We start from the raw sequence: 25,920 nt of genomic DNA, 5'->3' as shown, positions 1-25,920 counted from the left end.
ACCCGAGCGCAACAAGCGTAGCAAGGTCACACGTAGCTTTGCGGCGAATCAAACAGAAGGTGCGCAAGCGCAGTGACATCTGGGGCGGACCCTTGAGAAGGCTTGATGAATGCTCTTCTTGACCAATCCTGTCTCCGCATGCAAACCCAAAATCAAGCCCCGCCCACAAGCCTTCGGCCAGCCCTGGGTCCTACATACATCATCGCGGTACATCTTGCTCTTTGTCATACCTGACTGTTGCTGAGTGCACTCTTTTAGTCCTCACAACCCTGGAGGAAAGCAGGGCGGTTGCTATGATAGACCTTTTGCAGTTGACGGAATTGTGCCCAAATAGGTTCTTTACATGACTTGCTCGGGATCGCAAGGCTAATAACTATAGCTAACGATTAATGCTCAGTATGTGTCTGCCAGGTACTGTGCAAAGTGTCATACATGCATTTATGTCATTTAATCCCAAAACCGCCTTTTGAAGGGAATAGCGTTATTATTAGTCTCATTTTACCTAACAGGAGACTCAGGACACTTGCTCAAACTAACACAGTCAGCAAAGGACTTGGAACTGAGATTCAACCCCGAGTTGGTAGCTTTAAACACCTTTTATGTTCCTTCTCAACTCCTAGCTCGCTCTCTCCATGCCATGATACTATACCCTGTGACACTCCCATCCCAATAAATGATGATATTTTTTCTCAGAATCTGAGAGATGAGTGTTTTCGAACCAGCTGCCAGAGAAATGTAAGGTACCCTACTTTCAAATTGGGTAATGGTGAGTTAAAGACTGCTGTTTACATTGGAGTGCTTCTATGGTTCAGTTTTGAGGACAGACCAGACTTGGCTTACCTGATAGGTTGTCTTATGATACCTGGGATTGGAGATTGGTTAAGTAGAAAAGATACTGACTTGTCGATCTTTGGATTGGAGTTCCTTTCCGAATTTTTTCCTTTCCGAATTTTTGGCCTATCTTCTAACATACCAGAGATATTGAAATGCAGAAAAGGAGTTACTCATAAGCCTGCTCTGAAATGATCCAAAGCTGGGAAGATCTGTGACTCTCCAGAAAGTGTAGTATGCTCTCTAGAGAGATTGTGGGTCCAGAAACCTTCCCCCACAGTGGTTGCAAATGTCAACAGGTGTTTGTCTCATGGCCACCAACCACCCCTTAGAAAATAAGAAAGAGTAGAGGACAGCCCCTATTTTCACAGGAAACAAGTAGGCCTCAGAGCTCAAATGATAATTCTTTTGACAGGGGAGTCCCAACCCCTCAGTTTTATTTTCAGAATCCTCCTCTGTTGCTTATAGCCATTACTGGAAATAGTGAAAGAAAAAAAAAAAAGAAAGAAAAAAAAGAAAAAAAGAGAATCCTCCTCTGGATATGGTGGCACAGCATGAATATAAACTCATTTATGATTTACAGTTATTATTGACTTTGACTAAACAGAGACAGAGCAGAAAGGGAACACAAAGGAGGGAGGAACAGACACAGGAACACATAGGATAGGAGCATGTGGCACCAGGAATCCATGAGTGTAGCTGTCCATTCATTAGTCCCCAAGACACTGCTTAGTCCTTTTCTGACCATTATCCCAGGGTTGATGGAAGAGTCAGAAGAATAAGTGATGAGGAGCTGTGCTGTCGATGCAAGCAGTGAAAATAAAAAAGCTACTGCCCTCTCATATGATACACCTTAGTTTCCAGTGGTGCTGAAACTTACATCTTTCTCTTGTCTTTTTCCCCTTCTCACCCAACAAAGCAACAGAATCTGGGGTTCTAGTTTTCTACACCTCTTCTTCCTGGTCCCTATCCCAGGGTGGAGTATTTTTACACCTTGCAATGAGAATCTGCTCCTGTCAAGTAGTTGGTGGTGTGAGGGGCCCTTGGAGGTCAGGAGAGAGACGAGGTGAGGAAATGTCGTCGGCATACTATGCAGTCAGCTCCAGTTTGTCCAAGAAACTTTATTGGAAAAATGTCCAAGGAGTGAGATCACTGGCAGCTGAAGGGGCTACCAGGTGAGAGGGGGAGCACCTGAGGCTCCATGGAAGACATTGGAGTAGTGCAGTGCAGCATCTGCCTCTAGGCTGCGACAATTCCTTTTGTTTGCTGGGGAAAGAGGAGTACCCACAGAAACACCCCTCTCTGAGGCCCAGAGGCAAGATGTGGGGGCAGCTGGGGATGCTGAGAGTCCTGATACAGGTGGAATGGGGCCCCATTTGGGACATAATGGGATAGGGTAGAACAAGTGACTCTCCCCTGGACCAGGGGATGGGAGGAGATATCCCATCTGATATCCGCTCCCCAGGTCCAGGGGTACAGACTCTTAACAGACTGGCTCTGCTCACAGTGGAAAGAGGATGGGTACCAGGCCTGAGATTGTGGGAGTGTCATTACCCTCTGGGAGTCTCCAGCAGATCACCATCTTGGGCTTTCTCTGACCCACCCCATCCCCAAGTTGTTAGTGCATCTCTCTTCTGGATGTGTTTCTTCCCTCAAATGTCGATGGTGTTGACGGATGGTGACTTTCTGCGAAAGAAAATGGTCTGAGTCTCAATTTCAGGAAAGTAAAAGCTGCCACCCTTTCTCTCCAGCCTCCCCCATCCCAGGTCTTCCATTCTCCATCTTTTTCTGTCCCTCTTTGACCTTCTTCCTTTCCCTGGCTGCCCCTCAGGGGCAAAAGCACCCTTTCCACCCTCACTGGCCCCCACATCACCTGTCTTGTCCCCACTGGCCTTCCCTGAGGACTCTGTTCTGGCCCCTTTCCCTTCTCCTTGGAATTGTTGTTGGAGTCGTTGTCCTTGATGATGTCATACTGATGGCAGAACAGCCCAATTACAGCTGAAACACAATACAGTCTGAGCTTTCATCTCCCCCCAACAGGGAGATACCCACATAGCTTCTAGAAAAATCCATGAAGAACATCCTGAATTCCTGGTGCCCAATGCAGTCCTCCTCTCTGGGCTCTCAACAGCCTCTTCTCCCTCTCTTCAAACTTCGAATCATCCCTCCTCAACTGAGTATCTCCCCACTTCATTTCTTTCACTTCTCTTTTTTTTTTTCTTTGAGACAGAGTCTCACTGTGTCACCCAGGCTGGGGTGCAGTGGCGCGATCTCAGCTCACTGCAATTTTCACCTCCTGAGTTCAAGCAATTCTCCTGCCTCACCCTCCCGAGTAGCGGGATTACAGGTGTCCTCCACCACAGCTCACTAATTTTTGTATTTTTACTAGAGATGGGGTTTTACCATGTTGGCCAGGCTGGTCTTGAACTCCTGACCTCAGGTGATCTGCCTGCCTCAGCCTCCCAAAGTGCTGGGATTGCAGGCATGAGCCACCGCGACTGGCTCAATTCTCTCACTTCTTTTTCTCCTGACAACCTTTGCCACCTCCCACCTTTACTGAGTCCCTGGTCACCTGTCTAGCTGCTTACTCACCAGCCCACATGAGCAACACCATCACAATGATGACCACTTTCCCAGTCTGCAGTGGTCACTCTCCATCAAGACCCTTCCCTGTGATGTCACCTGAGAAGGGAGAAGGCAGACTCCAGGTTACTGGGAAATAGCTCTCTCTGCAGACATATGCAGGATGGAGATGCTGGGGATTAGAGAGGGTAAACCCATCATAATGTTGCCCTTGGAGTGTAGAGTAGCCCCTCCGTAGGAGGAAGCCATTGGTGGACAAGTGGTTAGCGACCAAAAAGCAGATGGTTGCAGGTTAATTACTCACTCATGCAGGCTACCGCTGATGTGAAGTTGGGTAACAGGAAGCCAATCTATACCAGCCTATCTATACTCAATAGCAGCCTGTCTATACTCAATACCAGCCTGTCTATACTCAACACCAGTCTGTCTATACCCAGTCCGCTTCCCACCTGCTTTTCCTTCTTTTCCTGGTAGTACAATGAATTAAATCATCCTATTCACCTCAGCTGGACTGTTTCTTGTCTTGGGGAAGTAAGTAAGAGGCTGCAAGCCGGGTAAGCAGCCAGAGAATCCAATAGCACAGACCCTCACCTGGGCCTGAGCTGTTTGAAGGTAGCCGGTCAGAACCCTTGAGAGTTCGGAAGTGCACCCGGGGCCCTGGGGGGCTCTCTCCCCAAAGGCCGATGCTCCTGACCTGCACTGTGTAGTCACTGTCTTCAGCCAGGCCCCAGAGGGCACAAGCCCGGGTGGTGGTGTTCACCTCCCGAATCACACGCTGCCCGGGGCCATTCTGCCGCTGCAGGGAGATGAGGGGAGAGGAGGACAGCCTCAACCCAGTGCCAGGCCACAAGACTCAACCGAGACTCTTCAGCAACCAACACTTCCGGGGGAGTAGCGTGAAAAGGGCAGCCCGAGCCAGGATAGCCTGCTTCCAGATCCCCCCACCTAAGTGAAGGAATGTGCAGAAATCCAAGGACACAGGTTGGGGGAGCAGAAGGGTGATTCATACTTGCTGGGAAATGGAGTAGCCAATGACGATGTTGCCTTCTGGGACGTCCCAGGACACAGTGGCCGAGTTGGCTCTGAGGTGAGTGACCGTCACATTCACAGGAGAGGGAAGCCGGTCTGCAGGAGCCAGGGTGTTAACAGGTTCACCCACTGACCAGCTCTGGTTGGCCCTCAGCCCCGTTCCCCTTTACTCACCTGCTCGCACAAAGCCCAGGTCACAGCTGACCAGCAGGAGGACCGTGGGACTTAGATATGGGGAAAGGGGCATCAGCGAAGCCATGTCCCCACCGAGTCCGCTGTGGGGGCACTGGGGCATCCGCTTGACATCCAGGCGGGGCTCCTGGAGGTGGCAGGAGTTGCGGGGGGGGGGTTCAAGGACTGCCCAGAACGCCCGCGGGTCGGGGGGACAGCACCTCTCCTGGGCTCCCCACAGCTCACAACAGCCCTATTCACGACCCCCACCCGCCCTCCCGCCCTCGCGTTGCCCGGGCGCCCCCAGAGCGCGGTCAGCCCTGCCCACACCCACCTCCGCCGGTCCTCGCGGTCGGTCAGGCCTCCGGGGACTGCTCGGTGCCCAGAGGGCGGCCCATCGCCCGACTCGGTGGCGCTGCCCCTACCCCATCCTGGCGCGGGCCCGGGCAGCGCGGGGCCGAGCTGCGGGCCAAGCGGGCGCGGGTCTGCGGAGCCCCCAGAGCTCGGGCGGGCGGGGAGTCTGTCCCGGAGCAAGGGGCGTTGCCCGGACGCTGGCCTGGGTCCGCGGTGCGGGAGGCAGTGCGGCGGCCTCCGCCCGCCCCTGCAGCGGGATGTGACCGTCCCGGAGAGCCAGCCGCCTTCTGCAGCGCTGGCCCCGCTGGCTCCGCCGCAGCCCGACCGGGACGCGCGGGCCCGCCCCGCCCCGCCGGGGTTCTGGCCGCCGTCATTCCCCTCCAGTCCCCCACCCCCGTCCTCTCGGGGCTCCTCCCACGACCCTCCCAATGGCGCCTCCGGGGCCCCCATCCCTTATCCTTTCTCTCTCCCAGCTCATGCGGAGGAGCCGGCGGGGGCGTGGGGGGAGACTCGGGTGCGAGGGTCTCCGGCACCTGGGAGATCCCCTTCCTTCCCGCGTGGAAGAGCCAAGTCGGGAGGAGGAATTCCACCTCCAGTGCCCGAGGGGCTAAGAGGAGAGGGGACAGAGCGATGATGAAGAGAATAATTGCTTTCACAATCCCTTACTTATAGACTGCGTCAGCTTTTAAGTCTCTTTCCCATTCATAATCTAATTTAATTCCGTTCGCTTTCTCATTCATTCTTTCATTTATTCAGCAAATGTTTATTGAGCATCTCTTACGTGTCTAGTTAAAACCTGAAGATACAGAGATTGTTAAGAGTGTTGGGCTTCTAGGGAGAATCAAAGCTCAGAGACCTATGGCTTTTTTAAAAAAAATTATTATTCCTTTCTTTTTGTCTTTTTTGTTTGTTTGTTTTGTTATGTTATGTTTTTTGTTTTTCTAAAGCTCTGCCACTTAAGGTGTGGTTTTGGAGAAACTGGTTTATCTGTGCCGCAGGTTTCCCACCTGTAAAACAAAGCAAATGAAACCTCACAGGGTTGTTGTGAAGCTCAAACGAACCAAAGTTGGGGAGAGATCTTTATAAATCTCACAACACTGTGTGAATGGATGATGATTGTAAATTTGCACCAATTTGTTAGCTACTTCCTTTGTTCAATAAACATGTAAGCCCTTACATTATTTCATGCTTTGGTTGAACTTGAAATCTGGAGTGAGAACCTGGGTGTGAGTCCCAATTTGTCCAGCTGCGAGATCTTAAGCAACCAACTCAACTACTCTGAGCCTGTTTCATCAACTGAAAAATGAAGGTGTCAATATTGACCATCATCTTAGTGTTGTGTATCCCATGAGATACTGTCTGTGAAAACTGTGTTGTTCAGTGTAAATAAATGCTGACTAACGTTGTGTCTAGGGCAGATCCTTTGGTTTCTAATTCTCCATGCAGTATTTCTGTCTCTGTGGCATTTTTCTGGCTGTAATATTCAGTACAGTGTGTGCACACTTGGGGCTCAGAAGCTTCTGCTGCCTTCCTTTCTGAGAGGAGAGGGTAAAATGGGACCAGTGGGACTTTGCCTGCGGAGCGTGTGATAAGTCATGGGCCAGGTCCTCTGACTTCTGCTGACCTGTAGACCCTGATCTCTGGCCTTGGAGGACACCTGCCCAGGGATTCTCACTGCCCTGGGTGTTGTCCTGCACTTCCAAGCTCTAGGTCCTCCAGAGAAGAGGGCATTGTCCCTGTAGGGCAAGAGTCACGAGTCTCAGGTCTTCCTCTTCAGGGGCCAAAGCAGAGGCTGGGGAGTCACAGTGAATGCAAAGAGGAGTTGCCCTGAGGTTACCAGAGGGCTGGGGGCCTAGTGACCAGGAAAGGGTGGTGCAGGTGGTGGTACGGGGCAGGGGGTGCCCTGAGAGCCCAGGGTGCTTGGGTTAATCATCACTGTGGCTCGGATAAGGCCCTGCCAACTGGAAGCAGAGTCACTGTGACCAGAGGGGTTTGTGTGGCTGAAGAGGCAGGCAGAACAGTGTATCCACAGCACGGGACCATGCCAGCCACAGAACAGTTTCAACATGTCATTGAGACCCCGGAGCCTGGCCAGTGGGAGGTGAGACCCCTTCTCCATGTTGGTTTTCCGTGCTGATTCCTAGAATTATTTTTCATCCAGTCTTCCCTCCGCCCTGGGTTTCTGCTCACCTCTTTTTCCTTCCTGATGTTCTTACCCTAATATGCCCAGAGTAGCAAGTGCAGGCTGAGTTTCCGGTGTGCCTGCTGCTACTCCCACCTCCAGCTCAGCAGGCATGAATGAGGCTGTGGCTTCCTGCTCCCTCCTTGTCCCCTCTTCCTTCTAGTTGTCTGGGTATGAGGAAGCTGTGCCAATCACAGAGAAGACAAATCCACTGACCCGGGACCTAGACAAAGCAGATGCTGAGAACATTGTTCAACTGCTGGGGCAATGTGATGCTGAGATCTTCCAGGAGGAGGGCCAAGCCCTGCCCACATACCAGGTAACCCAGACCCATGCCCTGGACCCTGCAAATAAACATGCCAACCCCAATCCCACCTCTGCCCTCCCTGACCATGGCTCCTAATACTGGAAACCCTGAGACCCCCCTCCGCCATCCACCGTCCTCCACTTCTTGGCTTTTGATTCCTGCCTGTTCCCTGCAGAGACTCTACAGCGAATCTGTTCTGACCACCATGGTACAAGTGGCCGGGAAAGTTCAGGAAGTGCTGAAGGTACTAACCTTCCTTCTGCTCCCTGCCTCAGCTTTTCCGTTTCCCTCTTTCTCTTTCTTTGGTCTCTATTTCTCACTTTTATAGATCTCATTCTCCTTTCTCTCTTTTGGAGATCTTCCCTTTTGGATCCTTATTTTCATCTTAATCATCAAAAATAATAATAACTTATCTGCTTAATACTTTATAATTGACAATCTACTTTCACAGCTATTACCCTCACAAAAACCTGTGATGTTGATATGATTTCTGCTTGTTTGTTTGTTTTTATCAGATGAAATAACAAAGACTTAGAAAGATAGTCACTGTAGCTTGCTCAAATACACCCAGCTAATAATTGCTGGATAACGCTGCTTTTATTATGTACTTTTATTTAGATGACAAAGCTGCTTTCAGTTCTTTCCGGGATAAGTAAGGATTTGAATAAGTAGTGGAGCAAGACATGGGAGTCAAACTGGTTTCTCTAATCCGGTGTTCTTTTTGCTACACTACACTGCGTGTATTTGTTCACTTTTGTGATGAGAGGAGGGATAAGGAGTCTTTTCAGTTCCTCTTGCATTACTGATGAAGAATATGCTTCCCCCAACCTAAGCCAGGCCCTGGTAATATACTCCTTTTTCCTTCTTCAGGAGCCAGATGGGGGGCTGGCTGTATTGAGTGGAGGGGGCACCTGTGGCCGGATGGCATTCCTCATGTCGGTGAGCACCCTGGTCTCCGGTTTTCTTCCCTCTCCACTTCTTGAGGTGACCCTCAGGACCATAAAGATCACCATAACTGAGCTCCCAGGTGCCCCCTCACTAGACCTGGACTCCAAGCCTGGCTCTCTCTCTCTCTTCCAGAAGCTAGGCGTCACCACGAAGTCCCATTTCTTCTAAGCCCATCTGAGTCCCACCAGTCTGTTGTCAATGTCTCTACATCCCATGCACCGCCAACTAATCATCCCCAAGTGGCAGCTTGAAGCGCCAGATTCCATGTAGGACTGGGTTAGGCCCTGGTCTAAGAAAATCATTATATAGTCTCTGTCCTCTAGGAATTGAAAATCCAAGATAATTGTTTCTTCTCTGTCATTACCCCTTCACATCCTCTCCCCCTTGACAGGTGTCCTTTAATCAGCTGATGAAGGGTCTGGGACAGAAACCTCTTTACACCTACCTCATTGCAGGGGGTGACAGGTAAACCAAGTTAGGCTGTGACTATTTTGTTTGGCCTGAATTGTGCTTCTTAGAAATTGAGTTGAATGCCTTTAGGCAGGGATTGTGTCCAGCTTGCCTTAGCCCCATTCCTTATTGCCTTACACTTGGTCCACTTTGCATACTTATGTCACCTGACTGGCTGTTGTAGGTATTTGGGTTATTTGGGGTTTTCAACTCTATGGAGTGTCTGTCATGGTGCCCAAGAAACAGTGGGCGCTCATTCAATGATAGTTTTCCCTTTATTCCCATCTCTTAATGTAGCCTGCCTAATAAACCATAGGCTTCTGCTTCCCAACCAGTGCCACTGACCTCGAGTCTGTCCTCTTAGGTCTGTGGTGGCCTCTAGGGAGGGGATGGAAGATAGCGCCTTGCACGGGATTGAGGAACTGAAGAAGGTCTGTGCTTCCCACTGATACTTGACCAGAGACCTCTATCTGTTCCTTCTCATGGGGACATAAAAGCCTCAGCATTCAGCCAAAGCCTGTTCCCTCCCTCCCCTGTTCCTGGCCCTGATATCCTCACACAGCAGGTTTGTGCCCTGAAATCCCCCCAGTTACACTGCGTTGTCCATCCTCCTCTCCTAGGTGGCTGCCGGGAAGAAGAGGGTGATTGTTGTTGGCATTTCTGTGGGACTCTCTGTGAGTAGAAAGATGGGTTGAGTGGATGAATTTTAGAGAGAAGAAGTGAGTGGGAATGGAATAGCATGGGAGATAGATCAGTGAGGTTGGTGCTAGAAAGCAGGAAGTTTGCTCAAGGAATTTTGGTTTTCATTTCACTAACTTGGATCGAGTTGTATGAATGTGGGAAGATGGGGAAGGGTTTCTATTTCAGAATAACTGTATCAATCAATCAGCAACCAAGATAGGTGGACTAGCCCAGGGGTAAGCGAACTATACTGGCTGGCCAATGCAGCCAGCTGCCTGTTTTAAAAAAAAATTTTTTTTTTGAGACAGAATCTCGCTCTATCACCCAGGCTGCAGTGCAATGGCGTGATCTCAGCTCGCTGCAGCCTCCACCTCCCATGCTCAGATGTGATTCTGTGCATGAGCTGCCTGGGGAATGTTTCAGAAAAATAAAGATTCTTAGTTCCTTGTGTAAGAAGTCTGGTTTTGTAGGTTTGGAGTATGGCCCTGAAATTCCTATTTTTTGAAAGCATCCCTAGAGATTCTGATGCAGAGCCAGAATTGCGGAACTCTGCTAAATAAACCACTGGAGTGGGCCACCTGACAAAGCTGAGGGCTTCCTGACACCAGAGGGATGCGGCAGAGGCTTGTTGATGATTTTAGAGCAGCTTTTTGTATTTAACGGTGGTCTTGGGAAGGGGTACAAGCGGGTTTTTTGAAGGTGCTTTTTACCTCCCAGATTCTAGGCTGTAGTATAATTCATGAGAAGGTGTAAATGAATGTGAAATACCCGAACCCTGATCCTTTTCATGGAGGGCCCTCCTTCACCAAAAATGTATCTGCTGCAGTGGATGCTAATTTCAGGCCCTATGACTAAGTGAAATGAAGAATTTCAAACAGTGTAGGCGTGGAGATCTTCCAGTTGTTCCTTAAATCAGTGGCTCCCAAACTTGGCTGATTTTCAGAGTCATCTGGGAAGCTTTCTAAAAATACAGATTTTGGGGCTCCACTCCAGAACTACTGAATCTGAATCTTAGGGTGGATGTGGTACCAGAAATGGATGGTTATTAAAAAACAAAACTCCCCAGATGATTCGGATGCCCAGCTGTGTTTAGGAATCTAGACGTTAAACCATACAATATGAACCCTGTCTCTGCTTTCTGCTTTAGTCTCCTCTTTCTTAGGTCTCTAGCAAGTTTCAGAAATAGTTTGAGGACAAATGACAGGAGACATTTTACACAACGGGCATGAAATATGTGAAATTCCTCTGCCCTAGCAGTGATACAAAAATAGTTCAAGAAGGGATGGAAACTTTGCAGGATGGGATGATAAGGCAAAATTTGGGGTGCCATGTACAGAGGTAACTAACTCTTTGAGGTCCTGCCATAATGGGCGATTCACAAATTATCCCCCAGCAAAGCCATTAGAAATCAACTAAAGAAGATCCTCATTCTTTGAGATTCCATGATTTGTAACTAAGCAGATAACAAGTCTGCCTCATTAACACATTGATTTGTTCCTGATTAATTATTCAAGGAATGTTTGACAACTGTGAGGTGCTACACCTACCTTGCAGCTCGGTTCCCTCACCGTTATCCCTCCCTCCAGTACTGAGGGTTCACTCTTTGGAGGGATTTCCAGAATGTATTTCCATGAATGGGAAGGGCTTCTGGTGGACCCTAAGATGGAAAATAAGGTGGCAACTTTGACATTTGAATGACAGGCATTCCCTAAGGGGCCTGCAGAGGGTGAGGTTAGTGTGGCCATGGCATTGGGGCTTATGCAAGACAGTTTGGGTCTCGGGCTGGAACTTTAAACTTGAGTGTTGGCTTTGCTCTGGGCTTGAGGTGCTGAATGTTTTATTAACCCCCGTCCTTGGGGTTCAGGGACACAGTGCCTCTAAAAGGTCCAAAGCATATGTCTGTGTGAAGTTGTTGACCTCTGACCTCAATCCCAAAGCAGTCTTTGATCATGACTCCCAGCTGAGGCCCTTTGAAATCCTCATAGACAATCTCCCCACCTTGTGTCTCTCTGGACCCCAGAAATGACCCCATTGAAGACTGGAGTTCAACATTCCGACGAGTGGCAGAGCGGATGCAGAAAATGCAGGAGAAACAGAAAGCCTTTGTGCTCAATCCTGCCATCGGGGTAGGGCTTCTCCTTTTCCTACGTTCTCCAACCCCCCAACGCCTGGGAACTGCTTGCCACTTCCTTGGGGCCTCTGATTTTAGTTCTGTTACACCTTGTTTAAATTCCTGAGGCATTGTGAGTCAGCTAAAGTATTATAAACCAAATCCTGTTTTCCCATTTACTTTTTTACCTTAAGATATTTCATCTTCATTCCAACCCTGTCTCTCAAATCGGTAATCATTAAACACTCTAGTGGTCTGGGGCAGTTTCTGTTTAAAGAAGCTCTTTGCCATCTATGTATAGACAGCGTTGAATAGCCACGGTTATGTCTCAGTCTGTCTGTCTTACATATTTACATTTTAAATATGGGCTTTAAAAAATGGGGTGCAGTTTTGTTTCATTCTGCCTTCTAAATCCTCTCCAAAATTGGCTGGTCCTTCTTAGCTTGAAAGCTGTTTTCTCCTGTTCCTTTTTTCTCATCTGGATTGCGGATACATTTCACTAGCCCCATTTCTCCTCACTTGGGCCTTAGGAGGGCCTTAGCCAAATTCCAGCCGGTGCCTCCCTCTACCAGTGATGGCCATGCGGTCTGAGACATTCTCCTCCATCTTCCTTTTGTGAGATAGGAAGGTAGAATTCCATATGACATAAGAATTCCATAGCTTTGACCTCCCAGATACTCATCTCTCTTTCCTCCTCTCTGCAAATGTTGACTTTCAATCTTCTTTTCTCAGTCACTACTATTATCATTCTGTTTGCTGGAATCTCTTTGCTGTCCGGTGTGCTGTGTTCCACATCTGGACCCCTGCAACGGCTGCTTCATTGGTCTGTCCAAAGTATATGACATATGGTATTTGGACTGATAAACTACCACAGAAAATGGTGGAGGTGAGGGAGGTGGGGGAGAAATTTCTTGGAAAGAAACCACTCTCTGGGCTGGGTGTGGTGGCTCACGCCTGTAATCCCAGCACTTTGGGAGGCCAAGGTGGGCAGATCACTTGAGGTCAGGAGTTCCAGACCAGCCTGGCCAACATAGTGAAACCACGTCTCTACTAAAAATACAAATATTAGCTGGGTGTGGTGGCAGGTTCCTGTAATCCCAGTTACTCAGGAGGCTGAGGCAGGAGAATCGCTTGAATTTGGGAGGTGGAGGTTGCAGTAAGCCAAGATGGCACCACTGCACTCCAGCCTGAGCGGCAGAGCAAGACTCTGTCTCAAAAAAAAAAAAAAAGAAAGAAAAGAAAGAAAAGGAAAGCACTTTATGAAAAACCCTTGACCCAGCTGACAAGAGACCCAATCACTGTGACTTCCTCCCCAGAGAGTCCTAAATATATACCCAGGAATGGCCAGAGCAGGCCTTTTTCCTCTTTCCAATCTTCCTCTCAGTCAAGCCCACCCCAGCACCCTTCCTCATAGACACACTGGGGGCCACCAGTACTGTCACATGCATGCCTGGGGGTCACTAACAAGCGGTCTCTGGAGTCTTCATCCTCTCCCAATTCCTCTTGGGTGTCTTCGCCTCCTTCAGCCTGAGGGTCTCAGTGGCTCCTCCCGGATGAAAGGTGGAAGTGCCACCAAGATCCTGCTGGAAACCCTGTTATTAGCTGCCCATAAGACTATGGACCGGCATTGCAGCATCTCAAAGGTAGGGAGGATCTGGACAAGAGAGAGCTCAGAGTCAGGTGAGCGTGAGATGGTGTGGATGGGGAATGGCAGGTCTAGATCCAAGGACTGGGCTGGTGGCAGTAAGACTGCAGCCCACCACGCCTCCCCTGGGAAGGGAGCTGGTGGGGACATGCTGTTGCTCCCACCATGTAGTCGCAGAGTCCAGATTGTCTCCAGTGGATCCTGGATTTCTCAGGCCCAGACCTAATCCCTGAGCCTGCCTGGGGCCTCCAAAGCTAGCCTGGCTCCCGAAGGTCCTTTGATTTGGGGACCTATATGTTCCAGGTAACGTTCTAAGAGCTGGGAATATAGCAATGAACAGAAAAGACAATCCCTGGCTGGGTGCGGTGGCTCATGCCTGTAATCCCAGCGCTTTCAGAGGCTTAGGCAGGTGAATCACTTGAGGCCAGGAGTTCAAGGCCAACTTGGCCAACATGACAAAACCCCATCTCTACTAAAGATACCCCCAAAATTGGCTGGGCATGGTGGTGTGCACCTGTAATCCCAGCTACCTGGTAGAGTCGAGGCAGGAGAATTACTTGAATCCAGGAGGCAGAGGTTGCAGTGAGGCAAGATGACTGCATTCCAGCCTGTGTAACAGAGTGAGACGGTCTCAAAAAAAACAGTCCCTGTCTTCATGGTGCTACATTCTGGGGTGGTGAGAAAGACTTTAAACAAGAAAACTTACTGCATGTTGGATAATGATGTGTGTTTTCGTTTTGTTTTGTTAGGTTTTTTTTTTTGTGACAGAGTCTTGTTCTGTCACCCAGGCTGGAGTGCAGTGGTGCAATCATAGCTCACTGCAGCCTTGAACTTAAATGAGCACCTCCTGGTGATTTCTTTTTTCTTTTCTTTTTTTTGAGATGTAGTCTCATTCTGTCACCCAGGCTGGAGTGCAGTGGCATGATCTTAGCTCACTGCAACCTCTGTCTCCTGGGTTCAAGCGATTCTCCTGCCTCAGCCTCGTGAGTAGCTGGGACTACAGGCGCACGCCACCACACTGGGCTAATTTTTGTATTTTTAGTAGAGATGGGGTTTCACCATGTTGGCCAGGCTAGTCTCAAACTCCTGACTTCATGATCCACCCACCTCAGCCTCCCAAAGTGCTGGGATTATAGGCGTGAGCCACCGTACCTGGCCAATTTCTTTTTTTTGAGATGGAGTTTCGCTCTTGTTGCACAGGCTGGAGTGCAGTTTCACAATCTTGGCTCACTGCAATCTCCACTTCCCAGGTTCGAGAGATTCTCTTACCTCAGCCTCCCAAGTAGCTGAGATTACAGGCACATGGCACCATGCCTGGCTAATTTTTGTATTTTTTTTAGTAGAGGCGGGGTTTCACAATGTTGGCCAAGCTGGTCTCGAACTCCTGACCTTAAAATGATCTGCCTTCCTTGGGATTATAGGTGTGAGCCACCATGCCTGCTCCCTCCGGGTGATCTCTATTGATACTCACTGAAGTGTGAGAATCTCAGTCCCAGCTTTGTTATTCAGAGCCATCCTCACAGTGGGCCTGCTCTTCAATGGGCACAGCAGTGGGGCCCCGCTGTAGTAGAGCACAAAGAGGGCACAAAGCCATTCGAAGGCGCCCCAGTGCTCAGCCAGGTTTCCCTTCTCACAACAGGGTGGAGGGAAGGGCGGGGTGCTTCCCTCTTTGGACTAGGAAACCAAAGTGATGATGATGATTATTGTTATTAGTTTTTGATTAATGACAATAATTAAAAATTGTTGTCACTCAGGTTGGAGTGCAGTAATCATAGCTGTAACCTCCCACTCCTGGGCTCAAGTGATCCTCCCACCTCAGCCTCCCAAATAGCTGGGACTGAGGTGCATGCCACATGCCAAACTAGTTTTTGTATTTTTTGTAGAAATGGGGTCTTGCTATGTTGTCCAGGCTGGTTGCAAACTCCTGGCCTCAAGCAATCTCCCCATCTCAGCCCCCAAAGTGCTGGGATGACAGGCATGAGCCACTATGCCAGTCTAAAGTGATTATTTGTTATATCTAAAGCTCTTATTTTGCAATAGGAAAAAGTAGGTCAAGAAAAGGAAAGTGATTCTGGAAAGTCACACAAATGATTAGCAGGCTTGGGATGGGCCTGGAAGGCATAAGGACGGATGAGTCAGACACACTGTTTATGGTTTTTGTTGTGTGTTTATTTTATTTATTTATTTATTTATTTTGAGACAGAGTCTCGCTCTGTTGCCTAGGCTGGAGTGCAATGGCATGACCTCGGCTCACTGCAACTGCTGCCTCCTGGGTTCAAGTGATTCTCCTGCCTCAGCTTCCAGAGTAGCTGGGATTACAGGCACCTGCCACCACCCCCTGCTATTTTTGTATTTGTATTTATTTATTTATTTCGAGACAGAGTTTCACTGTTGTTGCCTAGGCTGGAGTGCAAAGGAGTGATCTAGGCTCACAGCAACTTCTGCCTCCTGGGTTCAAGCGCCTGCCTCAGCCTCCTAAGTAACTGGGATTATAGGCATGTGCCACCACACCTGACTAATTTTTTTTGTATTTTTAGTAGAGACAGGGTTTTTCCATGTTAGTCAGGCTGATCTCGAACTCCATACTTCAGGTGATCTGCCCACCTCGGCCTCCCAAAGTGCTGGAATTACATGTGTGAGCCACTGTGTCCACCTGAGTATTTTTTTTATTTTTTAAATAATTTAAAACTCATAGAACGGGGCCAGGCACAGTAGCTCACGCCTGTAATCCTAGCACTTTAGGAGGCCAAGGCGGGCAGATCATGAGGTCAAGAGTTCAAGACCAGCCTGGCCAACGTGGTGAAATCCTGTCCCTTTGAAGAATACAAAAGTTAGCCGGTCATGGTGGCACATGCCTGTAATCCCAGCTACTCAGGAGGCTGAGGCAGGAGAATTGTTTGAACCCGGGAATCTGAGGTTGCAGTGAGCCAAGATTGCACCACTGCACTCCAGCCTGGGTGACAGCGCCAGACTCCCTCTCAAAAAAAAAAAACAAAAAAAACCCTCACAGAACAGGCCAGCCATGGTGGCTCGCACCTATAGTCTCAGCCCTTTGGAAGGCTGAGGCAGCTGGATCACCTGAGGTCAGGAGTTTGAGACCAGCCTGGCTGACATGGTGAAACCCCGCCTCTACTAAAAATACAAAAAATAAGCTTGGTATGGTGGTAGGCACCTGTAATCCCAGCTACTCGGGAAGCTGAGGCAGGAGAATTGCTTGAACCTAGGAGGCACAGGTTGCAGTGAGCCAAGATCATGCCACTGCACTCCATCCTGGGTGCCAGAGCAAGACTCCATCTCAAAAACACATTTAAAACGAATAAATAAAACTCACAGAACAGTTGCAAGAAGCATATTGCACTAAGAACTTGCATATACTCTTCATCTAGGGACCCCATTCAAGTTTTGCCAACTGTCCTAAGAATGACCGTTAGAGCAAAAGGATCCAACCCAGATCCCGGGTTGCACTTCATCGTCGTATCTCTTTAGTCTCCTATCTAAAGTTCTGCAGTCCATTCATGACCTTAATGACCTTGATGCTCTTAACAGACTGTAGTATTCCGAGCAAGTTAATTTGCAGACAGTTCTTCAATTCAGGTTTGTCTACTGTCTCATGATTAGATTCAGGTGGTACACAGAACTGATGCTGTGGTCTTTTCACGGTATCCCATCAGGTGCATGTGATGACATTGCCTTGACCCATTACCGGCAATGTTAACTTTGAGTACTTGATTCAGATGGTATCTGCCAGGATTCCCTATTATACAGTTACTATTTGCCCCTTTTAATTAATAAGCATTTTGTAAGGAGATACTATGTAACTATGTAAATATCCCCACTCCTCCTCTGAATTTCACCCACTAGTTGTAACATTTTATGACATTTCTTGCACAAAATAATTACTGCTATGATGATTGCTAAATTGTGGCTTTTAAATGCCATTATTTTTTCTTTTTTTTTTTACAAACAAAAGTAAATTTATTTACAAAAATTACAAACTATACAAATTGAGACAGTTTCCCATTCCTCCAACAGAAGCCAAGAGCCTTTACTGTCAAATAAGTTTTTGTCATTTTTAAATGACACACAAAAATATGATCCCTATTTAGTTATCCACTGCCAGTTTTAAAATGCTTTTCTAAATAATTCCAGGAAGCCTATGAGTGATATGGACATGGATCATTTCCCTCAACTCTATTTCCTTTGTGCTTTACTGCATTTGCTAAATGTTTGATAATATGTTGTATTACCTTTGAAATCAGAAAAAAAGATACATTGTCTAAAACTCATACATCAAATATAGTTTTATATGCATATTACTTAAACACAGAGGTTAACCACCAGAAATTAAAAGTGGTTAAAAGTGACTTCTGGGAAACTGCAAGAAGAGAAAGGTGACAAATCCAGCACAACTGGAACAGAACAGGGTAAACAGCACTTAGGAACTGCTTTTTCTTTTCAATAGTAAATTTTGACTATTCCCCTAAATATCTGCCTAGGGGCTTAACACTAAAACTATAATTTTTGGCTTCAGAAAGAAAGTTCATTTTTACTTTTAATGGCTGCACAATTCTACCAAAGCCAGTGTTTACCTGGGTATTCTTTGCCATCTGTAGTTTATCCTACCTTGCTACTGTTAAAGAAACAGAATTTGACAGTATTCAATTCTGTATATTGTCTTTTACAGTTTTTTAATCAGACTCACTACTACTGCTCGAGGAGTCCGTTGACATAATCTCTACATCGTCTTCATTTTCTTTACTATGCCCAGGAGGTTCCAACAAAAAGTCACTACTATGATTTGGTGGTAACATATTCATTGACATGTCATTTGACTGCCACGGATACTGAGGAGCAAGGACATCTGGCAATCTTCCTGCTGCGAGTGCATCCCCTGGTAAATGGCCATTCACACCATTAGTGGAAGGATTGTTCATCTGACCCAGTAAACCACTTCTCATCTCTAAATCAGTTGGGTAAGATCTCCGGGGGTCCCCTGGAACCCAGGTTAGTGGAGCACATACAGCATTACTTGCACTGATCCTATGTGCATAGTTAATTATTTCTTCAGAGGAGATAGCACCTTTTCTTGCTTTTTCTATTGACTTGAGTTTCTCCTTTGCTTGGTAAACAGCTGTTGCCAGTATTTGTTCTGCTTCCTTTAGCTGATTTTGTAGTTGCTGAATATCACTGTCTCTCTTCTCTACTTCTTTTTCCAAAACTTGCATTTCATGATGAATTTTTCCCTGATTAACTGACAATTTCATTAGTTCTTGAAATTCCCCATCTCGATGAATTAACAATTCCAGGACCTGGTTTTCTTCTCCAGCCTGTAACAACTTTTGGTTTCTTGAAATTGCCAGCATTTCTATAAGTTCCCTAGACAGGACTTTCAAATCCTCAAGCGCAGACAGCAGCCGCTCTCGTGTGCTGCTACCACTTGCCACTCCCAAGCCGCCTCCCAGCCGCTCCTTCTCTTTCTCCCCACTCGCAGCCATACTCTGCCATTATTTTTTCTACATGTATTCATCAGCATTAACTTGCGAGAAACAATTTTCTCCCTTTTTTTTTTTTTTTTTTTTGAGACACAGTCTCCCTCTGTTGCCCAGGCTGGAGTGCAGTGGCACGATCTCTGCTCACTGCAACCTCTGCCTCCTGGATCAAGCGATTCTCCTGGCTCAGCCTCCCAACTGGCTGGGACTATAGGCACCCACCACCACACTGGGCTAATTTTTGTATTTTTAGTAGAGACGGGGTTTTGCCATGTTGGCCAAGCTGGTCTTGAACACCTGGTCTCAAGTATTTCACCCACCTCAGCCTCCCAAATTGTTGGGATTATAGGCATGAGTCACAGCGCCTGGCAACAACTTTCTCATCTCCTTACTGTTAAAGAATGTATGGGCTGGGCATGAGTGCTCATGTGGGAGGCTGAGACAGGAGAATCGCTTAAATCAGGGAGGTGGAGGTTGCAGTGAGCTGAGATTGTGCTACTGCACTCCAACTTGAGCAACAAGGCAAGACTTTGTCTCAGATCATCATCATTGTCATCATCATCATCATTTATATTGGCCAGGCACAGCAGGTCATGCCTGTAATCCTAGTACCCAGCACCTTGGGAGGCTGAGGCAGGTGGATCACAGGAGGTGAGGAGTTCAAGACTAGCATGGCTAACATGGTGAAACCACATCTTTACTAAAAATACAAAAGTTAGCCAGGTGTGGTGACACAGGCCTGATATCTCAGCTACTCAGGAGGCTGAGGTGGGAGGATTGCCTCAGCCCACGAGGCCGAGGCTGCAGTGAGCTGTGATAGCACCACCGCGCTTTAGCCTGTGTGCTCTAGCCACAGCTGTATGCATAGCCCTGTTCCTGTTCACAGTGCGTGCCCTGTATTCCTTAGCCTCTGGTCTCTCTGCAAAGTCCAATCATCTCAGCCAGGAGCAGAGCCAAGGTTTGTGGGACTTGGAAGGAGAGGGTCCAGAGAACGACTCTCATTAAGTAAAAGGATAAAAATTATGAAACAAAATTAGATATATAACTGAGAAAAATATTTTTATGAGAAAAAAGACATGTAAAAAATATACAGGCTGGGCACAGTGGCTCACATCTGTAATCTCAGCACTTTGGGAGGCTGAGGCAGGCAGATCAGTTGAGATCAGTAGTTTGACACCAGCCTGGCCAACATGATGGCACATTTTAGTAGTAGTCTCTACTATCGATAGATAGATAGATAGATAGGTAGGTAGATAGATAAAATTTGGCAGGTGTGGTGGCGGTCACCTGTAGTCCTAGCTACTCAGGAGGCTGAGGCACAAGAATCGCTTGAACCCCTGAGGCGGAGGTTTCTGTGAGCCAAGGTCACGCCACTGCACTCCAGCCTGGGCGACAGAGCAAGACTCTACCTCAAAAAAAAAAAATTATAAAATAGCTGCATGAGGTGACTCAGGCCTCTAATACCAGTACTTTGAGAGGCCAAGGCAGGAGGATCCCTTGAGCCTAGGAGTTTGCGACCAGCCTGGGCAATATAGGGAGACCTCGTTTCTATTTTAAAAATTTAAAAATTAGCTGGATATGGTAGTGCACGCTTGTAGTCCCAGCTACCCAGGCAACTGAGGTGGGAGGATTGCTTGAGCATGGGGGGCAGAGGCTGCAGTAAGCAGAGACTGTGCCACTGCACTCTAGCCTGGGTGACAAAGCAAGACCCTGTGTCCAATATAAATATATATATGTAAAATGGTTCAGGCATGGCGGCTCAGACCTATAATCCCAGCAGTTTGGGAGGAAAAGGCAGGACAATCACTTGAGTCCAGGATATCAAAACCAGCCTTGGCAACATGGCAAGACCTTGTCTCAACAAAATTTAAAAATAAGCCGGAGGGCCGGGCGCGGTGGCTCACGCCTGTAATCCCAGCACTTTGGGAGGCCAAGGCGGGTGGATCATGAGGTCAAGAGATCGAGACCATCCTGGTCAACATGGTGAAACCCCATCTCTACTAAAAATACAAAAAATTAGCTGGGCATAGTGGCGCGTGCCTGTAATCCCAGCTACTCAGGAGTCTGAGGCAGAAGAATTGCCTGAACCCAGGAGGCGGAGGTTGCGGTGAGCCGAGATCGCACCATTGCACTCCAGCCTGGGTAACAAGAGCGAAACTCCGTCTCAAAAAAAAAAAAAAAAAAAAAAGCCAGATGTGGTGGCACATTCCTGTGGTTCCGGCTACTCAGGAGGCTGAGGTGAGAAGATCACTTGAGCCCAGAAGTTTAAGGGTTCCATGAGCTAGGATCAAACCACTGCACTCCAGCCTGGGAAACAGAGAGAGAACCTGTCTCTCTTTTTTTTTTTTTTTTGAGATAGAGTCTTGCTCTTGCCCAGGCTGGAGTGCAGTGGCGCAATCTTGATTCACTGCAACCTCCAATTCCTGGGTTCAAGTGATTCTTCTGCATCAGCCTCCTGAGTAGCTGGGATCACAGGCACCCGCCACTACACCCAGCTAATTTTTTGTATTTTTAGTAGAGACGGGGTTTCACCATTTTGGCTGGTCTCTAACTCCTAACCTCAGGTGATCCTCCTGGGCAACAAGGCAAGACTCTGTTTCAAAAAAAAAAAGCAAAGAAAAAGGAAAAAACTTCAGTTGTGCAACTTGGCTAGTTTTATTTATTTACTTATTTAGAGTTTCGCTCTTGTTTCCCAGGCTGGAGTGCAATGGCGTGATCTCGACTCACCGCAAACTCTACCTCCCAGATTCCAGCGATTCTCCTGCCTCAGACTCCTAAGTAGCTGGGATTACAGGCATGTGTCACCATGCCCGGCTGATTTTGTATTTTTAGTAGAGATGGGGTTTCTCCATGTTGGGCAGGCTGGTCTCGAACCTCCGACCTCAAGTGATCCGCCTGCCTTGGCCTCCCAACATGCTGGGATTACAGGCATGAGCCACCATGCACGGCCTTTGGCTAGTTTCATGTTTTGCTATTTAAGATTTATAATACATGCCTATTTAAGGGGGAGAGAGAAGAAATGGGTTTGCAGGAAAGCAATAAAGACAGACAGACATAAGTGAAAACGCTATCCTGAGACATCACCTAGAAAATGGCATTCAGAGGCCAGGTGTGGTGGCTCATGCCTGTAATCCCAGCACTTTGAGAGGCTAAGGGGGACCGACACATGAGCCCAGGAGTTCAAGGCCAGCCTGAGCAACATGGTAAGACCCCCCATCTCTACAAAAACATAAAAGTAAATTAGCCAGACAGGGTGGCACATGCGCCTGTGGTCCCACAGGATTGCACCACCACACTGCAGCCTGCACAATAGAGCAAGACCCTGTGAAAGAAAGGAAGAAATAGCCGGGCGTGGTGGCCCACACCTGTAATCCTAGCACTTTGGGAGGCCGAGGTGGGTGGATTGCCTGAGGTCAGGAGTTCAAGACCAGCCTGGCCAACATGGTGAAACCACATCTTGAAAAAAAAAAAAGAAAAGAAAGGAAGAAATAAAGAAAACAATATTCAAAAAGGAAACATGCAGGGAGAAACGCAGTCTCTGAGAGACTGAGAAGAGGCTCAGCAGGAGGCCCACTGTGCTCCACAGACCTCCAGGGCCCCAGCAGGAAAGCAAGTTAAAACCAACCTTGGAATCAATCCTCTTGGCTGGTGGAAGGATTTCAATGTCATCTCTGCAAAGGAAAAACAGATTTTCTGCTTTTATTATTATTTAATTTTTGAAACTTGTACTAAAACAATGGTTTATTTCCCCGGGGCAATTCTAAATGTCTTGCTAGCCTTGGATGAGATGACTTGTGTTTGAGATATTTTCTTCCACACCTAACCAGCGTCATCAGTTGAGCAGTGTGACAGCCCTCTTCGACGTGTGAAAGCAGGCCGCTTGGCTCATCTTTGCTATTGCAGAGATCAGGGCTGTCATCTGCCAGTTTTGACAATTTACAGTTGTTTATGGCCCTTTCCCTTGTCAAATTAAACCCATGTGTTGATTGCCTTTGGTTGCAGTAGGAATGAAATACCGTGGAAACAATAAAAACACTTCCAAGAAATAGACTGAAAGGAATAACTTGCTTATTGCCCTCAGTGCACTAGGAAGAGTTTTGTGTCACTCCCAGCACTCACAATTCACCTCTCCCAGCAACCAGAGCCCCCGGAAACCAACCAACCCCTTCCACCTCCCAAGAGAATTGCCGAGCCCTGGAGCCACCCCCACTCAATTTGCTTTACAAAGGGAAAATAATTCTTAGCAAGCTGTTGGAAACCTGCATTGTACCCAGAAAAAAGGGAAGGGGTAGGAGTGAAATATTTAATAAGTGAGCTGGAGAGTGGAGGGGAATATTATATCCAAAAAAATTCAAGTAACACAGGCACACCCACCCACCCACACATATACAAAACCACTGTTACCAATGAGACAATGGAATCCAGTTTGGAGAATAATTGACAATATTCTTTGCTTTATCAGTAAAGTGAAGGATTATAATCATGCATTTCAGAAAGGAAGGGGGCTTCATTCATTCATTCATTCATTCGATGACTGTTAGCTGAGTACCTACAATGTGCAAGACATTATGCTAAGTGTTGTTCTTATTAGCAAGTCCTCACTGCTGCATAACTGACCGTTTCTCACCATATCCATCGCTACTTCCCCTCCCCAGGATACTGCAGGACCTCCTAACTGGTCTCTCAGTTTCTCATTACTTTCCCATACACCCTGTCACCCTCACCACCACCATCCTCCATGGTACTCTCCACATAATAGCCAAAAAAGATATAGCAAATAATTTATATTTAACATGTAAAGCAGCTGGGTGCGGTGGCTCACACCTGTAATCCCAGCACTTTGGGAGGCCAAGGTGGGCAGATCACCTGAGGTTGTAAGTTCAAGACCAGCCTGACCAACACGGAGAAACCCGTCTCTATTAAAGAATACAAAATTACCCGGATGTGGTGGCACATGTCTGTAATCCCAGCTACTCAGGGGGCTGAGGCAGGAGAATCACTTGAACCCAGGAGGCTGGGGTTGCAGTGAGCCCAGATCGTGCCATTGCACTCTAGCCTGGGCGACAAGGGTGAAATTCCATCTTAGAAAAAAAAAAAAGTAAAATGAAGCCGGGTGTCGTGGCTCATGCCTGTAATCCCAGCCCTTTGGGAGACCGAGGCAGGTGGATCACTTGTGGAGTTGGAAACCAGCCTGGCCAACATGGTGAAACCCCGTCTCTGCAAAAAATACAAAAATTAGCCAGGTGTGGTGGTGGGTGCCTGTAATCCCCACTACTCAGAAAGTCAAGGCAGGAGAATCACTTGAACCAGGGAGGTGGAGATTGCAGTGAGCCAAGATTGCACCATTGTACTCCAGCCTGGGTAATGAGCAAAACTCAGTCTCAAAAAACAAAAACAAAACTCTGCAGCTGTCCTGGCACTTTGAATGTCTTACTTTGTTTCTGAAAACAAAAAGCACAGGTTGTACTTGTTTTCTGCTTAGGGCCTTTGCACTTGCTATGTCCTTATTTTTTGAAATTGAGTCTGTCGCCAGGCTGGAGTACAATGGCACACTCTTGGCTTACTGCAACCTCCACCTCCAGGGTTCAAACAATTCTCCTGCCTCAGCCTCCCAAGTAGCTGGGATTACAGGCGCAAGGCACCATGCCTGGCTAATTTTTTGTATTTAGTAGAGATAGTTGGTCAGTCTGGTCTTGAACTCCTGACCTCCTGATCTGCCCGCCTTGGCCTCCCAAAGTGCTGGGATTACAGACGTGAGACACTACGCTTGGCCTCTTTTTTTTTTTTGAGACTGAGTTTCGCTCTGTCACCCGGGCTGGAGTGCAGTTATGCAACCTCCACCTCCTGATTCAAGCAATTCTCGTGCCTCAACCTCCCAAGTAGCTGGGATTACAGACACCCACACATCTGGCTAAATTTTTGTAGTTTTAGTAGAGATGGGGTTTCACTACATTGGTCAGGCTGGTTGGAAATCTGACCTTGTGATCCGCCTGCCTTAGCCTCCCAGTGTGCTAGGATTACAGGTGTGAGCCACTGGGCCTGGCTTTTTTTTTTTTTTTTTCCAAGACAGAGTTTGCTTTGTCACCCAGGCTGGAGCGCAGTGGCACGATCTCAGCTCATGGCAACCTCTGCTTCCCAGGTTCAAGCAATTCTTCCACCTCAGCCTCCTGAGTAGCTGGGACTACAGGCGTGCACTACCACACCCAGCTAATTTTTGTATTTTTAGTAGAGATGTGGTTTTGTGATGTTAGCCAGCCTGGTCTCGAACTCCTGGCCTCAGGTGATACGGCTGCCTTAGCCTCCCAATGTGCTAGGATTACAGGCATGAGCCACTGCACCCACCCACTTGATATGTCCTTTTCATAGAATGGCCTTCCCCCAGATTTTTAGGTGGCCTGCTCAGATCAAACGTCACCTTCTCAGAGAGTCTTTCCCTGGCTCCCCAACCTAAAGTAGCTACCCACCACCAGATAACTTCCTATTCTGTCACCCTATTTGATTTTCTGAAAGCATAGCACTTACCAGTGTCTGAAGGTATTTTACTTCCTCGATTGTTTACCTTAGTAGCTCTTAATATTTGGTCCCAGGACCAGCAGTGTTAGCATCACCGGGAACTAGTTCTAACTGCATATTCTCAGGCCCTACTCTAGACCTTTTGAATCAGAAATTGTGAGCATAGGATCCGAAGATCTGTATGTAACAAACTTTCCACATGATTTTGATGAAAATTAAAGTTTGGCAACCACTGGCACTCTCAGTCCATCTTCTGCTGCAACATCAGAATACCACAGACTAGCTAATTTATAAACAATGGATGTTTACGTGGCTCACAGTTCTAGAGACCGGGAAGTCCAAAAGCATGGCACTGGCATTTGAAGAGGGTCACCCCATGGCAGAAGGCAGAAGGGCAAGTGAACATGTGAAACAGACAGTGTAGAAATGGGGCCAAACTTTTCCTTTTTATCAAGAGTCCACTCCCATGATGAGTAACCCACCTCCTCAATAATAGCATTAATTCATTCATGAGGGGAGAGTACTCATGGCCTGATAATCACCTCTGAAAGGCCCCACCTCTTAATAGTGTTACAATAATAATAAAGTTTTCAACACATGAACTTTTGGAGGACACTTTCAAACCAT

At 47.6% G+C, this 25,920-nt stretch overlaps 2 protein-coding genes and 1 pseudogene across 2 annotated transcripts; 1 reads left to right on the top strand and 2 right to left on the bottom strand.

Annotated features, from left to right (window-relative positions):
- Nucleotides 1-1,335: 1,335 nt before the first annotated feature.
- LOC105717943 (fibronectin type III domain-containing protein 4-like) lies at nt 1,336-4,821 on the bottom strand (annotated as a pseudogene).
- Nucleotides 4,822-7,009: 2,188 nt separating this feature from the next.
- LOC135269631 (glucokinase regulatory protein-like) lies at nt 7,010-16,722 on the top strand. Its single transcript, XM_064363757.1, has 9 exons — nt 7,010-7,069; nt 7,314-7,469; nt 7,633-7,701; nt 8,328-8,396; nt 8,797-8,870; nt 9,476-9,496; nt 11,557-11,662; nt 13,173-13,289; nt 16,678-16,722. Exons 1-9 carry the CDS (start codon nt 7,010-7,012, stop codon nt 16,720-16,722), a joined length of 717 nt encoding a protein of 238 aa, XP_064219827.1.
- A 1,110-nt stretch (nt 16,723-17,832) lies between these two features.
- On the bottom strand, nt 17,833-18,759 carry LOC105717944 (mediator of RNA polymerase II transcription subunit 4-like). The gene has a single exon (XM_064364261.1). The coding sequence runs from the start codon at nt 18,652-18,654 to the stop codon at nt 17,980-17,982; it is 675 nt and encodes a 224-aa protein (XP_064220331.1). The 5' UTR covers nt 18,655-18,759; the 3' UTR covers nt 17,833-17,979.
- Between the last annotated feature and the right edge of the window lie 7,161 nt (nt 18,760-25,920).

The sequence above is a fragment of the Aotus nancymaae genome, unplaced genomic scaffold, assembly GCF_030222135.1.
Source record: "Aotus nancymaae isolate 86718 unplaced genomic scaffold, 86718_ANA_hifiasm-v0.15.2.pri h1tg000057l, whole genome shotgun sequence".
Taxonomy (NCBI): Eukaryota; Metazoa; Chordata; class Mammalia; order Primates; family Aotidae; genus Aotus; species Aotus nancymaae.
Note: the sequence above shows the minus strand (reverse complement) of the source record. Positions and strands in the feature narration are given on the sequence as shown.